Here is an 18,728-nt window from a genome sequence, read left to right on the forward strand (position 1 = left end):
CAGAGAGTTCCGGGTTTGAGGGATTCCGGCTAAAGGAGATATTACTGAAGATTCTTGATAAATCTCGAAATACAAATTGCATACTCATGGCAAGAAGTCCCACCACATTAATGCGCCCCAAACTCAAAAGCACTCTGCCACTCCATTTCCAATCATCGGATCAACGGGGTAGTCAGCAAAACTTGCAGGGTACCGTATATGGCAGCATATAAGTTGACCTGGCGTATAAGTCGACCCCCCTTTTCAAGCAAAAAAAATCTGGTCATAGAGGTATACCTACCGTATAAGTCGACTCCCCAACTCCAGCAGCTGCCAAGTGTTATGAAGGACCAAGTCAACCATCAACACATACATAAACAGGTAAACAGTTAAACAAGCCGCTCTATACAAGACGTCACTCACAACGTCATTAGTGACTGACCCAACAATCACAACAACACTGAACTCAGTTGACTTCCTGCTCATTCCACCACAGTCCACACACAGCTATTATATTAAAGGTAAATATGAAGGTTGTAATACTAAATACTCTCACTTACGGTCATGATTTTAGAGGTCATCATTTTATACCCATCGTGTAAGTCGACCCCCTAACTTTGGTTTCAAAGGTCGACTTATACGCCGCCATATACGGTATTTCCTTAATACATAATCGTTGGTTATGTAAAGCGGTGGTTAATGGGATGTCGGTTTACGGAGTACACCTGTATCTGGTTTATCCGTATTAGCATTTACCAACTAAATATTACACGTACGCAGAACTTCCATCTTCATATATCAATCATCACCATTCTCTCCAGTAATGCCGGTTTGCCCACACCCCTGTCTGCCCTTCACCACTATCTTACCATCTCCTACCTGGTATTCCTCTCTCCCTTCTTCTGTACACCTCTGAACAATACCCACCTTTTACCTATCTTTCACTCCCCATTCCCTCAATACTGTATAGGTGAACCCATATAAAACAATTTTAGATAAAATAAGTTACCTCTAAAGCTGCCACTTCTTGTTTCAGAGTTGACAAGCCCTCTCCTTGTGGACTGCTCGCTGTGACACTCCTCAGTAATCCCCAAATTCTGGAGTGCGAACCACTTTCTTCCCTAACCTACAAAATAATGATACTGTAGTAGATTTTGATGAAAAAATTGGCATATAATATTATCATCTGTACAATGGTTTGCCTTACCTCCAAAACACTAGAAAATGTTTTATGAAATATAATTTCTGTTGAACTAAAGTTGAAACTGGAGGGTATACAGTATTACAGATAACAAGTTGACTGTAAGGGACAATGTTCCCCCTTTCCATGAAAAGTGGAGGAAAATATTTATTTCATCAAAATTAATATCCAATTGTTTATTATTGTAATGACAACAATACCCAGATGGACACACACACACACACACAGATGGATGGACAAAAGGTACTTCTGGACAGTAAAACTTCCCTAAGTCGGACTTCTCTAAGAGGGATTTTCCGCTAAGTCGGACTCCGTCAGAATTTTCGGCGCATAAACCGAGTCATAACTGGCCACGTTTTTTTTTTTTTTACTGGGAATAGCCTACCCGGGCACAGGTCATCGACCCATATCAGGGCCTGGGGGCGAAAAAATAAGAGTAAAAACAAATTAAAAATAGAAAAGGAAAAGGTTATATTAATCTATACCATGAAGATGCCGGAAAACCAGCTTTTTAAAGCGAGACAGATTGTGAGTGTGTGGAAATACAGAAGAATGCAGAATATTCCACAGTTTGGCTGTGTGAGGAAAGAAGGATGTACTATGACGGGTTATTCTAGTGTAACCGACATCCACAGAGAAATGGTGGGCACTGCGGGCAAGACGTGTGTTACAAGCCCACGGCCTTGCCGGCAGTACACAGGATGCCAAATCCACTGAACATTGCCCGTTAAAGTACCTGTAAAAGAGAGAGTGAAGCAACATTGCGGCGAAGAGAAAGGGAAGAAAGATTGTCAACTAAAGGAGGAGAGTTAATAAGACGAAATGCCTTTGATTCCACCCTATCTAACAGTTGGACAGAAGAGCCACCCCAGATATGAGAGCAGTACTCCAAGTTAGGACGAATGAATCCCTTATATACTTGAAGCAACTGCTCAGGAGTGAAGTAGCTACGGCATCTATACAGCATTCCCAGTTTCAGGAAGCAGCTTTAGCAATGTTGAGGATGTGTGGCTTCCATGACATAGATGAAATGGTGAGGCCTAGCATAAATATTTTAGAATTTGGCAGAATGATAGCGTCCTGAAATGTGATTGGTAAATACTGAGTTTTATTACTATTGAATTTAACCAAGTTTCTACCTCCCCATTCGAGATGCTGCACAGATCCGCTTTGATAGCTGTAATGATATCAGCCCTAGAAACAGATCTAGTTTGAGAATTAGGGGGAAGGGAAATATGCGAAGAAGAGAGAAGAGTAGAATCATCAGCGTAAGAATGGATAGAATTAGTTGTATTGTGAAGTAAATCATTGATAAAAAGAAGGAAGAGAGTAAGTGAAAGAACAGAACCCTGAGGGACACTCCTATTGGTAGAGAAAGAGCAAGATTGGTTCTCAAGGAAGCTAGAGATTAGAGAACAAAGTGGGGGAGAGAAACCATAAGAGGGAAGCTTCAAAAGCAAAGATTTGTGCCATACCCTGTCAAATGCTTTGGAGATGTCGAGGGCCATGACTAAAGTTTCCCCATAGTCCCTAAGAGAGGATGACCAAAAATGAGTGCAGTAGGAGAGCAGATCACCAGTAGATCTCGCCTGGAGAAAGCAATACTGGTGATGCGACAAAAGAGAATGGCGTTCAAGGCGACAGAGAAAATGAGAACCCAAGATAGTTTCGAAAATCTTTGGAGGGATGAAGTTAGGGTAATGAAGCGACAGTTAGAGGGATTAGAATGGTCACCCTTCTTCAGGATGGGCTGAACCAAGGCATGCTTCCAAGAAGAAGGAAAAGTTTGAGTTTTGAGGCAAAGGCGAAGGGGGCGAGTAAGCACAGGGCCAGAACTTCAGCACACTCCCTCAGAACAAAGGGGGTATTCCGTCCAGTCCATGCGCTTGCTTTACTCACATCCAACCTGGATAACACATCAGCAACCCTATGAGTGGAGATTATAGGAAAGTGGATAGGTTCAGCTGGAGGAGCAGGGGTAGGAGGGATAGAGTTGGAATCGTCTTAGGTGGATTTAGAGGAGAATAAGGTGCCAAAGAGATTGGCTTTATCAAGGGGAGAGTTGGCTATTGAGTTGTCAGGTCGGAAGAGAGGAGGAAAAGAAGGAGTGCAGAAGTTATTACAGATGTTTTTGGTTAAGGACCAGAAGGATTTACTAGAGGAAGGAGTAGTCAAGACATCGGTCTTTCTTTTTATAAAATTCCGCTTGGCCCTGCGAAAAATAGCCTTACAACGATTCCTAGAAGTCATGAAAGAGGAGTGGGTAATAGAAGGAGATAGTTTCATAGCTTGATATGCCCTATCTCTCTACCTACATGCAAGAGAACAGGAGCAATCAAACAATGATTGTAAAGAGAAAGTTTTGGTAGAAGATGGGTTAAATGCACTCATACCACCCCGTATAACCCCACATACCGAGGCATCCCGAGTGGAAAAGCAACATTCATCCCAAGGAAAGTCGGTGAAGAATTCTCGCAAGGATTGCCAGTTTACCCTACAATAGTGCCATAGTTGATGTTTATAGGGGGGTGGGGGAGGTGGTTGTGCCCAGTTTGATTTAATAGAAATAAGATTGTGATCACAAGACCCTAAGGGGGCAGAAATTGAGTATGAATAATGTGAGGGGTTAGAGGCAAAACAAAGATCAAGAATGTTAGCAAGTTGATCGTGTCGATAAAGAACACATGTAGGGTGTTTGATGATTTGTTCTAAATCATTAAGTAAGGAAAAAGAGAGCGCTTCAGCTCCACCTGGGTCATCCCTTGCAGAACCAAGCCACTCTCTGTGATGTACATTTAAGTCCCCTTGATAGAGGATCTCTGTGTTGGGGTGTGTGGATAGCAACGACTCTTGGCAAGAAGTGAGATAGTCAAAGAGTTCCAAATAGTTGGTAGAGTTGGGAGAGTAGTATAGGAAACAAAGAAAAAGTCATAGTTGGTAGAGATATTTTGAGCCAGATGATATCATAAAGAGAAGATTCAAGATCCGTGAGTTGAGCTATAGGTGTACGTGTGTTGCAGTAGGCAAGAAGTATAAAGGTTGTAGTTGGAGACTTGAAAAGGTTTGGGTGAAGCTGCTTTGGTCAGTTGAAGTTCGAAAAGCAGTAAGAGGTCGGGGGAAGAGATTACTAAGTGGTGCTCCACAGAAGGAAAATCGGATCTCAGGCCGAGAATGTTGGAAAAATGAAGCGTGTATAAAGCCGATCCTCCAGCAATCGCGGTGGCGTCAGTTGAGGCCCCAGTAGTTTGATGATGATCAGGTAGGCCCTGGGGTCCACAACCTTCCCGACCAGTGAGACCCATCCGAGAAGGCCCCGCTTCAATATTAATATCAACTGATGTAGGAGAATAAAATAGAATGAATAGAACAGATCAAGAGTGAGTACGTGTATAGTGTATTTGTTGTGTTGTCAATAATAAGAGAGACCCTGCAACTGTGTATAAATGTGGCAGAAAGACAGATCAGCAACCTGGGACTTGGTCAAAATTTTCGTAATGCCTTATGGTAGCAGGGTCTACCATTAGACAACACATTAGGCTTGCAATATCTTCCCAGGCGGTAGTACCTCCGACTTTGATCTTTTTGTGACACCTGAACTGCCGGATAATGTGATGGCATCCAGCAGTGATTTAAATGATTAAATAGTGTCTTCCGTATAGTAAAGTACATAGTTTTAAGTGATTAAATTTAATTTTAGTGTAACTAAGTTTAACCCCCTGTAGTGTAATTAAACTTGGTGTAATATAGTACTGTGCATATTTCTACTTTAATGTTAAGTGCGTTAGACTATCCAGAATGCAGTGCTTCTCTCCCCCCACCAAGGGTGCAAAAATACTGTGGGAAAAGGTAAGTGTCCTGTAATGTTCAGTTGTTATAATTTCTTTTAACAGTTGTTATTATTTTTTTTTAATATACATATACATTTCATTCTTTCGGGTTTTAGTAAGTTTTTAGACAATATTTTTTACATTAGGGGGCACCAATATAAGTCATGGCCTTTAAGTTGGACTTTTGGTTAAATCAGACTGGCTTAACCCATTTATAGTGTGACTTAGAGAAGTTTACTGTATTCCTATTTGCCCTACAGAAGGTGATGGACGATAAGATAGAGTGACAAGTTAGGGATTACAGCTCAGATAAGTAATAAGGAAAAGGTAAAGAGTATTTTTCCTGTCTCTTAGCATCTACAATACTGTACATAAAATTGCAAGAGATGATAAATTATGGCAAAGGCCTTCTCTTCCCACTCATTCAGGGTCAGTGTGATAGGATGCTTGAGCCATTGGTTATTATCAAGGTAATAAGAATATCTCAATGTAGACACAAGAAAAAAAAGATGTTACTGGAGTAAAAGCAAATGAAGATTGGAATAATGGGTGAAAAAATGCTTTTGATGATAAAGAGGAGCATGCAAGAATAAAGCTATGGCCAGTTACTGAAGTGTTTGCATAAGTTTGCATGCCAATTACACAAAGAAAACTATTCATTCTACTCTACCTTAGAAGTAACTCTCTCCCTCTCTGCTAAGGCTATTCTCTTTTTCTTGTTCACAATGACATCAAGTGTTTGAAGAAGTCGTCGTTCCTGTGCTTGAATATCATATTTTGTGACTGGACGCATGAAAATGTTCATGGAGGTATATGGATAATTAACAGCACCAAATCCTGATAATGCTGCCATTACAGTCACACCAATAACTCCAATGCGGCTGATGCTCTGTGAGGAAAAAAAATTATATCAAAATTTATCACTGCATTGAAAAATGAGTACCAATCCAAAAATTAAAAAGTTTGTAAAATCTCTCTCTTGTGGAGTGGACAGTGCATGAACGTGACTCATGGGGTGTTTTGGAATTGACTTTAGCTAGTGTTTCCTGTTAACTTCCAACAATTATTTTGAGAATTCTCAATTCTACCAACCCCCCAGAGCTGACTCAAACAAATCTTTAATTAAATCAGGTCACAGCACTAAAGGAAATTTGAAAATAAAGGAAGCTTAAACTCATGGACCCATCTGGACACTGAAAAAAGGTAATAAATTCATTTCCTTTTTGCAGACAGCAGGTTAGCGTGCAGTCTGAGGTAAGGAGAGCAGGGTCTCCTCATCTCAGTTCTCTCTTTGCATATCAAGCTTAATCTATGACCACTGGTAGATCTATGAGGAGAGGCATGGTTCCCCTAAGAGCTGTGTTGGTACCTCCAGTAGAAAATGACACCCCCTTATTGTATTAATTACAATACACTGATTGTAAGAAGCAGACCACATTCATGCTGCCTATCACCCCCCCTCCCCATACACTACCACACTCATGCTGCCCATCACCACCTCTCCACACTACCACACTCATGCTGCCCATCACCACCTCCAAAGAGGTGTGTTGCTAGCTGCAGGGTGCAACGTTGCTGAACTTCTAGGACTCCCATCTCCCAGAATTATGGGACACTACGCACGGCGCATGTGGGAGAGTATTCCAGCCCCGGTGGTCTGGGCTGGGGACGATGCTGCCGGTCTGCTCTCAAAACCGGCAGCAAGATAGAAGCCATTTAGTCTTGACCCTTCCCAATGACCTACCCAGTTTGGGAACCCTTCCCCTCCCTCTGAGGAGGAAAGGGAGGGGGCCAAGTCCCCCTTTGGTATGGCTCACTGGATCATCGGGATTCGAAAGCTCCTCCGCCACAGCAAGGCGGCTTCCACTGGGGGGGGGCGCAAGGTTGAAGTAGTCACAAGTCCAGAAAACTGTGAAGGCAAACATTTATAGTGTGAGAAATGTAAACTCTTAGAACAATCTGCCAGAGAGTGTTATAATAGCACTGAGTATGGGCTCTTCCAAGACCAGACTTGACCAACACATATGCAGATACAGATACATTATGGAGGCAGTACAGTAAACCCTCGAAAGTCTGGACATTTTGAGGGAAAAAAGATCCAGACTTGAATTTATTTTTTTTTTTGGAGTCCCACTATGCAGTCTTATGCCCCCAAAACAAAAAATCTCTCTCTCTCTCTCTCTCTCTCTCTCTCTCTCTCTCTCTCTCTCTCTCTCTCTCTCTCTCTCTCTCTCTCTCTCTCTCTCTCTCTCTCTCTCTCTCTCTCTCTCTCTCTCTCTCTCTCTCTCTCTCTCTCTCTCTCTCTCTCTCTCTCTCTCTCTCTCTCTCTCTCTCTCTCTCTCTCTCTCTCTCTCTCTCTCTCTCTCTCTCTCTCTCTCTCTCTCTCTCTCTCTCTCTCTCTCTCTCTCTCTCTCTCTCTCTCTCTCTCTCTCTCTCTCTCTCTCTCTCTCTCTCTCTCTCTCTCTCTCTCTCTCTCTCTCTCTCTCTCTCTCTCTCTCTCTCTCTCTCTCTCTCTCTCTCTCTCTCTCTCTCTCTCTCTCTCTCTCTCTCTCTCTCTCTCTCTCTCTCTCTCTCTCTCTCTCTCTCTCTCTCTCTCTCTCTCTCTCTCTCTCTCTCTCTCTCTCTCTCTCTCTCTCTCTCTCTCTCTCTCTCTCTCTCTCTCTCTCTCTCTCTCTCTCTCTCTCTCTCTCTCTCTCTCTCTCTCTCTCTCTCTCTCTCTCTCTCTCTCTCTCTCTCTCTCTCTCTCTCTCTCTCTCTCTCTCTCTCTCTCTCTCTCTCTCTCTCTCTCTCTCTCTCTCTCTCTCTCTCTCTCTCTCTCTCTCTCTCTCCACACTGATGCTGATGCACAAGTGTGTGACTGCATGGTGGTGAACCTTTAGTGAACCACCAATAACCAATATCATATAGTCATCATACACTCAAGATAAGAAGAGAGATACAATCAAATTTACAGTCAGTTTACTGAATGTGGGCCCAGCTGTTGAGGAGTACTTGACAACACTGCTTTCCACTCCATCTCTCTAATCAGCTGCACCATTTTCTATTCTCACTCCATATTTTAAAATGTTATGCACCGTACTGCAATGTTGAAGGGATACAACATTGCTTACTTATATTAAAGTTACATTCAATTTTGTGGGTAGATATCAGCTGTCCACTAGCATCTAACAGAAACTGATACATGCATCATCTCCTCAACCACCACTACCACCTCTATTATCACCACATAAATCATAATTTCAGTGATGCAGAGTTGAATTAGTTTCAGCCAGAGCTGACAAATATAAGTAAATAAAAATGTTTGAATTACATTTTTCTATTCACCTACTTATCCAGTATTGTACAGGTACACAGCCGATTTTCCGGCACCCTTGGTACCAAAGCCTTGCCGGATTATCCATTTTGCCAGACCAACCGAGGTCAGGTAATAATAATTCAACAATACACCTCTGACCCACTAATTATACACCTGTGTCTCTAAAGCACCATGGACTGCTAAAACTTAAATTAAACAAATATTAAATGTAAATTAAATGTGAAAGAGCCATAACTTTGAGCAACATTACTGTACACATGTTGTACTCAAATGTGCTGTACAGTCATCCCTTGGTTATCACGCCTAATTGGGACCCCGCCAAGTGCATGATAACGAAAAACGCGATAACGAAAGTACAGAACCTATGGAATTTATTCTAATTGGTTCCAGGCACCCAAAACCCAACCCCAAGTTTCCCATTTTACGACCATTTAGACCCAATATATATATATATATATATACAGTATATATATATATATATATATATATATATATATATATATATATATATATATATATATATATATATATATATATATATATATATATATATATATATATATATATATATATATATATATATATATATATATATATATATATATATATATATATATATATATATATATATATATATATATATATATATATATATATATGTATACCCGTGTATAGCACGAGTTCTTAAGACCAAATTTTTGGGCAAAAAGTTGGGGGTCGACCTCTATACGGGTAATAGTTTCGTTAGGTTGAAAAATATTTACCAGTAACTACCAGTAAACAATGGAAACGATGCACCAACGCACCACCCGCTGTGAGTGTCGGTACAGTTGCCAGGGCAGATCTCTTGCGTCATCATAGCAAGCCCAAAGTAGCCAAATGCATGGTATGGTATGCACAGGAGTATGTAAAACATAAAGTATTCATTTTTAAAAGTTTATTTATAGATACATAAATTTTTGTTAATTAAATTTGAAACATCAATATGATGAGTCAGGTCATCTACACACAGTTGCCAGTTTCAAAATTTTCCTTTTAAAATTTTAAGTTACCGAGTATTTCTTTTCCCAAATCGTTTTACAATACTGTAGGTAAAACAGTATACTATTGTGCAAACCCCACAGAAAAAAAATTAACAAATGGAGACACCAAAAATGTAAAAAAAAAAAATGCTGTCTGACTTGCAACACTGTTGGTAGGGTCAGGTGGTTCTAACGGTACCTGCCAGGACCCGGTAATCAAATTTATAACAATATCTAACCTCAATTACTGTAGTTTATCTGATGTAGGCAATATGAAGTAAAAAATACCAGTTAAAGTGAGAAATTGGAAAAGAATAAACAAGAAAGATGTTGGGCTATTTTTGGTAGGGCTGAGGGAGAGAGTACCAGCTGTTTGGTCTTTTTTGGCGGGAGAGTCACGCAAATATCCGTACTAGTATTTGTTTGGTGTCTTCTGTATTTTTAAAAATGAATACTTCTAAATTAAAAGTACCGTAACATTGTATTATATAAAAACTTGTCATATTTCTGGAAAATAAGAAGCAAGAAAATAAGAATACACCGGTAAACACAATTTCAACGTACGCTAAAATTAAAAGCTGCTTAAGAAGGGCCGATGCAAACACAAAGCCTCCACGACCAGGGCTCTGCCGTATCAGCTAGACGGTACACGTGTTTTTCGAATCTTTTTCAGTTAAAAAACTTTTACATCACAAGTGAATTAGGATAGAATATTATTGTAATATAACAGTTTTTAACTGAAAACCATTCAAAAGGCGATTACGGTAACATCTTGTGAACGAAAGAAAGCGAGTCATTGTTTTTGTCACAATTTTATCCCACTTTCCACTATAATACGTACGTCATTTCAGCAAAAATATTACATTTCCATATTCTCAGAAATAAATAGTAGTTTTGCTGAAACGTGATGTATTTCAATGTAAATTAGGATAAACTACATGAAAACAAAAGACTTTACCTAACCTTCCGATGTTCAAGATATGTTACTCGTATTTTTAATAGTTTTCGGTTAAAATACTGTTATATTAGTGATATTCTATTCATACTGTGGTTGATATAATACCTTCACGGAAATGTAATAATTTTTGCTGAAATTACGTCCGTATTACAGTGGAAAGTGGGATAAAATTGTGATGAAAACAATGACTTTCGCTTTGTTTCGTTCAAAAGATGTTACCGTAATCACTTTTCGAATGGTTTAGTTAAAAACTGTTGTATTGTATTACAATAATATCCTAATTGACTTGAATAAATATTACGATACCATATTTCTGAATATTTTCATTAAAATCCATCAAAATCATTTTCCTTGTCATCGTCTGCAGCACCAAACAGCTTCTCCCAGTCCTCTCCTTGAACAGGGCTAGAGGGAACGTGTTTTTCGAATCGTTTTCAGTTAAAAAAACTATTACATCACACGTATATTTTACCTAAACTGTGCCTGAATGAATATATTCTCGGAAATAAATAGTAGTTTTGCTGAAACGTGATGTATTTCAATGTAAAATAGGATAAAATACATGGCGAAAACAAAAGACTTCACCTAAGCTTCCGATGTTCTTGAGATGTTATTCGTTTTTTTAATAGTTTTCGGTTAAAATTCTGTTATATTACAATGATATTCTATTCATACTGTGCTTGATATACTACATTCACGGAAATGTAAAATTTTTTCCTGAAATTACGTACGTATTACAGTGGAAAGTGGGATAAAATCGTGACGAAAACAATGACTCGCTTTCTTTCGTTCAAAAGATGTTACCGTAATCGCTTTTCGAATGGTTTAGTTAAAAAACTGTTGTATTACAATAATATTCCCTCCTAATTGACTTGAATAAATACTTGAATGGAAATATACAATATTTTTGTTGAAACTACCTGCGTTTCAGTGTAAAGTGTCGTAATAATAAATGGTAAACAAGTTTATAGGACGTAGAGTTTTTCTGAAGGTTTTGTTGTTCCATTACCCTCAAAATCTTGGGTCGACCTATAAACGAGGAATATCATAAATTAACGATTTCTTGGTCATAAAATCGGGGTCGACCTATATACGAAGGGGGGTTATAGACGAGTATATACGGTATATATATATATATATATATATGTATATATATATAAATATAAATATAAATATAAATATATATATATATATATATATATATATATATATATATATATATATATATATATATATATATATATATATATATATATATATATATATATATATATATATTATATATATATATACAGTTGTACCCCGCTTTACGCGGTCAATTGAACCCACAGGGTACCGCGTTAAGTGAACAACAGAACATATGGGATTAATTCCAATAGAGACTGGCCCGACCCCCAAACTCTACTTTTTCCGACACAATACCTATGTTCTAGTAAAAATCACATCTTAATTTTATGATGGTACATGCACACAATTAATACTTAAGATAAATAGAGAAATACAGTCGCCAAGTTAATGTCCATTCAAATGATGGACTCAACTCCCTCCCCCTCTTCTCACACTACACTGCTGGCTCTTTCCTCTCTGAGAAATTTTGGGGGGAAAACCACTAGATTTTCATAAATAACACCTCAAACTAAAGTTAGGTTAATATAATTGACATTGCTGGATTCCTTGTAAGACCAGGAATATTTTGAATATAAATGTCATATATTTTGCACAAAAGATAACATATTTACTCAGAGTAAACATTATATCTAAAATTTGTATGTCTAATGCAAAATCTATGATATTTATATTCAAAATGATCATCATATTGTAAGAATTCCAGCAATGTAAATTATATTCTGGCCGGGTAATTTGTATGAATTTTATGAGCTAAATAAAAAAAAATAATTATTATACTTCACCGCGTATATGAGTAGATGAGCCGCGTTAAGTGAAACCGCGTAAAGCGAGGTAATACTGTATATATATATATATATATATATATATATATATATATATATATATATATATATATATATATATATATATATATATATATATATATATATATATATATATATATATATATATATATATATATATATATATATATATATACAGTATATATATATATATATATATATATATATATATATATATATATATATATATATATATATATATATATATATATATATATCATGTAGATCCACAATGAAAACGTGGATAAGATAAATCTTGATAAAATCACACGGGAAAAGGGAAACAATGGAGCACCTTAGCTTTCTTCTTTATTCAAGACATCTTCAGTTGCCTCTGAAGATGTCTTGAATAAAGACGAAAGCTAAGGTGCTCCGTTGTTTCCCTTTTCCCGTGTGATTTTATCAAGATATATATATATACAGTAATACCCCGCTTAACGCGGTTTCGCTTAGCGCGATTTCACATATACGCGGTGCCTCGCCAGAGCCGAACTTTCACTTAAGGTGGGTTTTTTGCAGGGTGTCTGGCTCGAGATGCTATTTTTAGATTCGCCCCACCCGCCTGCCTGCCTGTTTTAGCTCATAAAATTCATACAAATTACCCGGCCAGAATATAATTTACATTGCTGGAATTCTTACAATATGATGATCATTTTGAATATAAACATCATAGATTTTGCATTAGACATACAAATTTTAGATATAATGTTTACTCTGAGTAAATATGTTATTTTTTGTGCAAAATATATGACATTTGTATTCAAAATATTCCTGGTCTTACAAAGAATCCAGCAATGTCAATTATATTATCCTAACTTTAGTTTGAGGTATTATTTATTACTAAAAACGTAAATATTCTGGTTTTCCCACATATCTGGTAGGGAGGGTTGGTGGGAGGTGGGGGGGGGGAGGGACCGACCAACCATCTGTTATGTGTGAAGAATATATATATTTTTTTTATTAACTGAAGATATTTGTTTTAGCTCAAAAAATTCATACAAATTACCAGGTCAGAACATAATTTACATTGCTGGAATTCTTAGAATTTGATGATCATTTTGAATATAAACATCATAGATTTTGCATTAGACATACAAATTTTAGATATAATGTTTACTCTGAGTAAATATGTTATCTTTCGTGCAAAATATATGACATTTATATTCAAAATATTCCTGGTCTTACAAGGAATCCAGCAATGTCAATTATATTATCCTAACTTTAATCTGAGGTATTATTTAATACTAAATGTTAAAAACTCTTGAAGGGAGGATTGGTGGGGGGTGGGGGGAGGGTTGGGACTGACCGCGCGGTTGGAAGAGGGGGGGAGGCAAGGTGGGGTAATTTGATTGACAGATAGTGTTGTGAAGAATATTTTTTTTTTATTAACTGAAGATATTTGTTTTAGCTCATAAAATTCATACAAATTACCCGGCCAGAATATAATTTACATTGCTGGAATTCTTACAATTTGATGATCATTTTGAATATAAACATCATAGATTTTGCATTAGACATACAAATTTTAGATATAATCTTTACTCTGAGTAAATATGTTATCTTTTGTGCAAAATATATGACATTTATATTCAAAATAATCCTGGTCTTACAAGGAATCCAGCAATGTCAATTATATTATCCTAACTTTAGTTTGAGGTATTATTTATTAAAATTTAGTGGTTTTCCCCCCAAAATTTTTCAAGAGGGAAAAGCCAGGGAGTGTAGTGTGAGAAGAGGGGGAAGGAGTTGAGTCCATTATTTGAATGGACATTAACTTGGCGACTGTATTTCTCTAAAGTATTAATTGTGTGCATGTACCATCATAAAATTAAGATGTTATTTTTACTAGAACATAGGTATTGTGTCGGAAAAAGTAGAGTTTGGGGGTCCGGCCAGTCTCTATTGGAATTAATCCCATATGTTCTGTTGTTCACTTAACGCGGTACCCTGTGGGTTCAATTGACCGCGTTAAGCTGGGTACTACTGTGTGTGTGTGTGTGTGTATATATATATATATATATATATATATATATATATATATATATATATATATATATATATATATATATATATATATATATATATATATATATATATATATATATATATATATATATATATATATATATATATACAGTATTACCCCGCCTAACGCGGTTTCACTTAACGCGTTTTATCATATATGCGGTGCCTCGCCAGAGCTGAACTTTCACTTAACACGGATTTTTTCCACATATACGCGGTGAGTGTCCGGCTTGAGACGCTATTTTTAGATTTGCCCCACCCGCCACCCTGCCTGACTGCCTGTTTTAGCTCATAAAATTCATACAAATTACCCGGCCAGAATATAATTTACATTGATGGAATTCTTATAATTTGGTGATCATTTTGAATATAAACATCATATATTTTGCATTAGACATACAAATTTTAGATAAAAAATTTTCTCAGAGTAACTATGTTATCTTTTGTGCAAAATATATGACATTTATATTCAAAATATTTCTGGTCTTACAAGGAATCCAGCAATGTCAATTATATTATCCTAACTTTAGTTTGAGGTATTATTTATTAAAATTTAGTGGTTATCCCACACATCTCCTTGGGACGGTTGGTGGGGGGTGGGGGGGAGGGAGGGACCGACCGACCATCTGTTACCCTGTGAAGAATTATTTTTTTTTTTATTAACTGAAGATATTTGTTTTAGCTCATAAAATTCATACAAATTACCCGGTCTGAATATAATTTACATTGCTGGAATTCTTATAATTTGATGATCATTTTGAATATAAACATCATATATTTTGCATTAGACATACAAATTTTAGATAAAATGTTTTCTCTAGTAAATATGTTATCTTTTGTGCAAAATATATGACATTTATATTCCTGGTCTTACAAGGAATCCAGCAATGTCAATTATATTATCCTAACTTTAATCTGAGGTATTATTTAATACAAAATGTTAAAATTTATTTTTTTCACCCACTCTTCTCTTGAAGGGACGATTGGTGGGGGGTGGGGGGGAGGGTTGGGACTGACCGCGCGGTTGGAAGAGGGGGGGAGGCAAGGTGGGGTACTTTGATTGACAGATAGTGTCCTGAAGAATATATATTTTTTTATTAACTGAAGATATTTGTTTTAGCTCATAAAATTCATACAAATTAACCGGCCAGAATATAATTTATATTGCTGGAATTCTTATAATTTGGTGATCATTTTGAATATAAACATCATATATTTTGCATTAGACATACAAATATTAGATAATGTTTTCTCTAGTAAATATGTTATCTTTTGTGCAAAATATATGACATTTATATTCAAAATATTCCTGGTCTTACAAGATCCAGCAATGTCAATTATTATCCTAACTAGTTTGAGGTATTATTTATTAAAATTTAGTGGTTTCCCCAAAATTTCTCAGAGAGGAAGGCCAGCAGTGTAGTGTGAGAAGAAGAGGAGGAGTTGAGTCCATTATTTGAATGGACATTAATTTAGCGACTGTATTTCTCTTAAGTATTAATTATTGCATGTACCATCATAAAATTAAGATGTTTTACTACAACATAGTTATTGTGTCTTCAAAGTGGAGTTTGAAGTCGGGCTGGTTTCTGTTGAATTAATCCCATATGTTCTGTTGTTCACTTCTCGTGATTCATAACCACAGGACCCTCTGGGTTCTATTGACAGCGTTAAGTGAGGCTTAATATATTATATATATATATATATATATATATATATATATATATATATATATATATATATATATATATATATATATATATATATATATATATATATATATATATATATATATATATATATATATATATATATATATATATATATATATATATATATATATATATATATATATATATATATATATATATATATATATATATATATATATATATATATATATATATATATATATAATATATATATATATATATATATATATATATATATACATATATATATATATATATACACACACACACATTAACCATATATATATATATATATATATATATACATACATATATATATATACAGTTAACCCTCACTTTATGCGGTCCCGCATTCCGCGTTTCCACGTTAACGCGGTGCCTTGCCAGAACCTCACGTGGTCACATTACGCGGTACGTGAACCCCATTACGCGGAGAGTGTCCGGTGCGACGCTATTTTTAGATTCGCCCCACCCGCCACCCGCCCGCCTGCCTGCCTGTGCTCCTCGCCTCTCCCTCCTCCTCCCTCCGCTTGGGCAAGCCGCGCGGTAAGGTTGCGCAGTGTGTGTCTTTGTTGCGTTATCACTGACGTCATATGACGTATCAGACTGTGATTGGCCATGCATCCCTACCCCCCTCTGCTGCTAGCTGTAATTGGCTTAAAGTATTATGACGTGTCCACCCGGGGGGAGGGAGGGAGGGAGGAAAGACGACGCTTGACCTAGCCGCAGCAGTTTCATCCCTCAAGGCCACACCGTGTAAACGTGCATCCATTGTTCCGTAAAATGGCTTCCGCCGGACCATCACCCCCAGAGAGAAACCTTTCCTTACCTGGACCCAGCGGCACTAAGCCAAAAAAGACACGACGTTCCTTAAGCTACGAGGTGAAGTATACCATCATCCAAGAGTTGGAGAAAGGAACAAGGCAGGTTGATTTGGTGCACCAGCATGGTGTGAATGAATCTACGATTCGAACAATAAAGAAGGATGCAGCCAAGATAAAGGAGCACATGAAGATCACAAAGTCTACAGGTGCTTCTATGATCAAGTATTTTCACAACCAGGTGCTTCTCAAGACAGAAAAATTACTTGTGAGGTACTTGGTGCGTCAGGCGCGACGGTACATGGCGGTCGACACGCGCTCTGTTAAGGACTACGCACGTGAACTGTACATGGCAGTGGCACGAAAGATGGGAATTACAGAGCCCAAACCATTTAATGCTTCCTCTGGGTGGTTACAGAGGTTTAAGATCCGGAACAAGATCACCAATATAAACATTGGTGGTGAAGAAGCGAGTGCTGACCGTGCTGCGGCTAGGGAATTTCCTCCGTTTATACGTGAGATTATGGAGGAAGGACAGTACAGTGACGACCAGGTGTTTAACATGGACGAATCTGGTCTTTTCTGGAAAAAGCTACCTTCCAAGTCCTTCGTTGTAAAGAATGCCAGCAGGATTCGGGGCCGGAAGATGCAGAAGGAACGCATCACCGTCCTGTTTACCACCAATGCCTCCGGTACATGTAAGCTCAAGTTATCGGTGATCCACACAGCACGCAAGCCGCACGCCTACAAAACCATGGACATGACCAAGTCAAATGTCCACTGGCTGACCGCACGTAAGGCGTGGATGTTCTCTACACTGTCCCTCTCCTGGTTTGATGACTGTTTTGTTCCCGATGTAAAGAAATTCTGTGAGCGACAGAATGTGCCATTCAATATTTTGTTGCTGCTGGACAACGCACCAGGACACTCGCCCCTACTGTTAGATCGTCACCCCAACGTTAAAGTGGTCTTCCTTCCTCCCAACACTACGTCTATATTACAGCCCATGGACCAAGAGTTAATCTGTAATGTAAAAGCTGCATTCTCAACAAAAAAATTCCAGCTCCTGAACGACTACACCAACACCAGGGAAGAGTTGCGTAACCTGAGTGACACCACCACCGATAGCAAGAGCGAAGAAGATGAGGATCAACAGTTGGCACAGCAAAAAATACTGTTCAAACAATTCTGGAGAGTATTTAACATCAAGAAAGCTGTGGACTTCTTGGTGGAGTCATGGGATCAGCTGTCTATTGCTACAATTCGTCACGCATGGAGACATGTGTTGCATGGAATACCAGGTGAGAGGAGGAGTCAATCTGTGACTGGTGAGGTTCAGAATGTTGCAGTAGCAGTGGACCTTGCCAGAGAAGCTGCGCAGACTGTTACAGTTCCAGGCTTCTCCGAGACCACCAACGACGACATCCTGGAGGTGATCAGAGATCCTGAAGTGACTGCCGACGAGATGTTGGAAGATGATCACGTCAGTGAAGAGGAGGAAGAAGGTGCGTCATTCTCCGAAGAACACAGTTTAACTCATAGTGATATTAAGGGTGCCATGGAGTGTGCAGAGAAAATGAAGTCCTTCCTTTCCCACGACAATGACGATGACCGCTATGAAGTCTTCCATACCCGGCTGGTGCAGGCTATGGAGCCGTACATCACAGTGTATCACGACAACATAAACACCAGCTGTCAAAAAAGCATAACCGAGTTCTTCGCCCGCAACCCACCACAGCCAGCCCAAGCCAGTGATAGTGACAGTGAAGATGACTGAGGGATTTGTCAGGGAAGCCCTGACAACTGTAAGTGACAGTGATGGTGATTCACCTAGTAATGGTGATTCACCTGAGGGCCAGTAATCTGCCCTCTGCCTCGGAACCAGCCTCCATCCCCG

The 18,728-nt window shown here is 38.0% G+C and overlaps 1 protein-coding gene across 1 annotated transcript in view; it reads right to left on the reverse strand.

Moving 5' to 3' along the window:
* Positions 1–955: 955 nt before the first annotated feature.
* LOC121870524 (Golgi pH regulator-like) overlaps positions 956–18,728 on the reverse strand; it is a 42,781-nt gene continuing 25,008 nt past the window's right edge. The window contains exons 4-5 of the mRNA XM_042372359.1: positions 5,678–5,896; positions 956–1,105 (exon numbers count right to left, since the gene is read on the reverse strand). Of these exons, the coding sequence (XP_042228293.1) occupies positions 971–1,105; positions 5,678–5,896 (354 nt within the window). The 3' untranslated portion in view covers positions 956–970. The remainder of the gene's footprint in view (positions 1,106–5,677; positions 5,897–18,728) is intronic.

This window comes from Homarus americanus, unplaced genomic scaffold (genome assembly GCF_018991925.1).
Source record: "Homarus americanus isolate GMGI-L3 unplaced genomic scaffold, GMGI_Hamer_2.0 scaffold20775, whole genome shotgun sequence".
NCBI lineage: Eukaryota > Metazoa > Arthropoda > Malacostraca > Decapoda > Nephropidae > Homarus > Homarus americanus.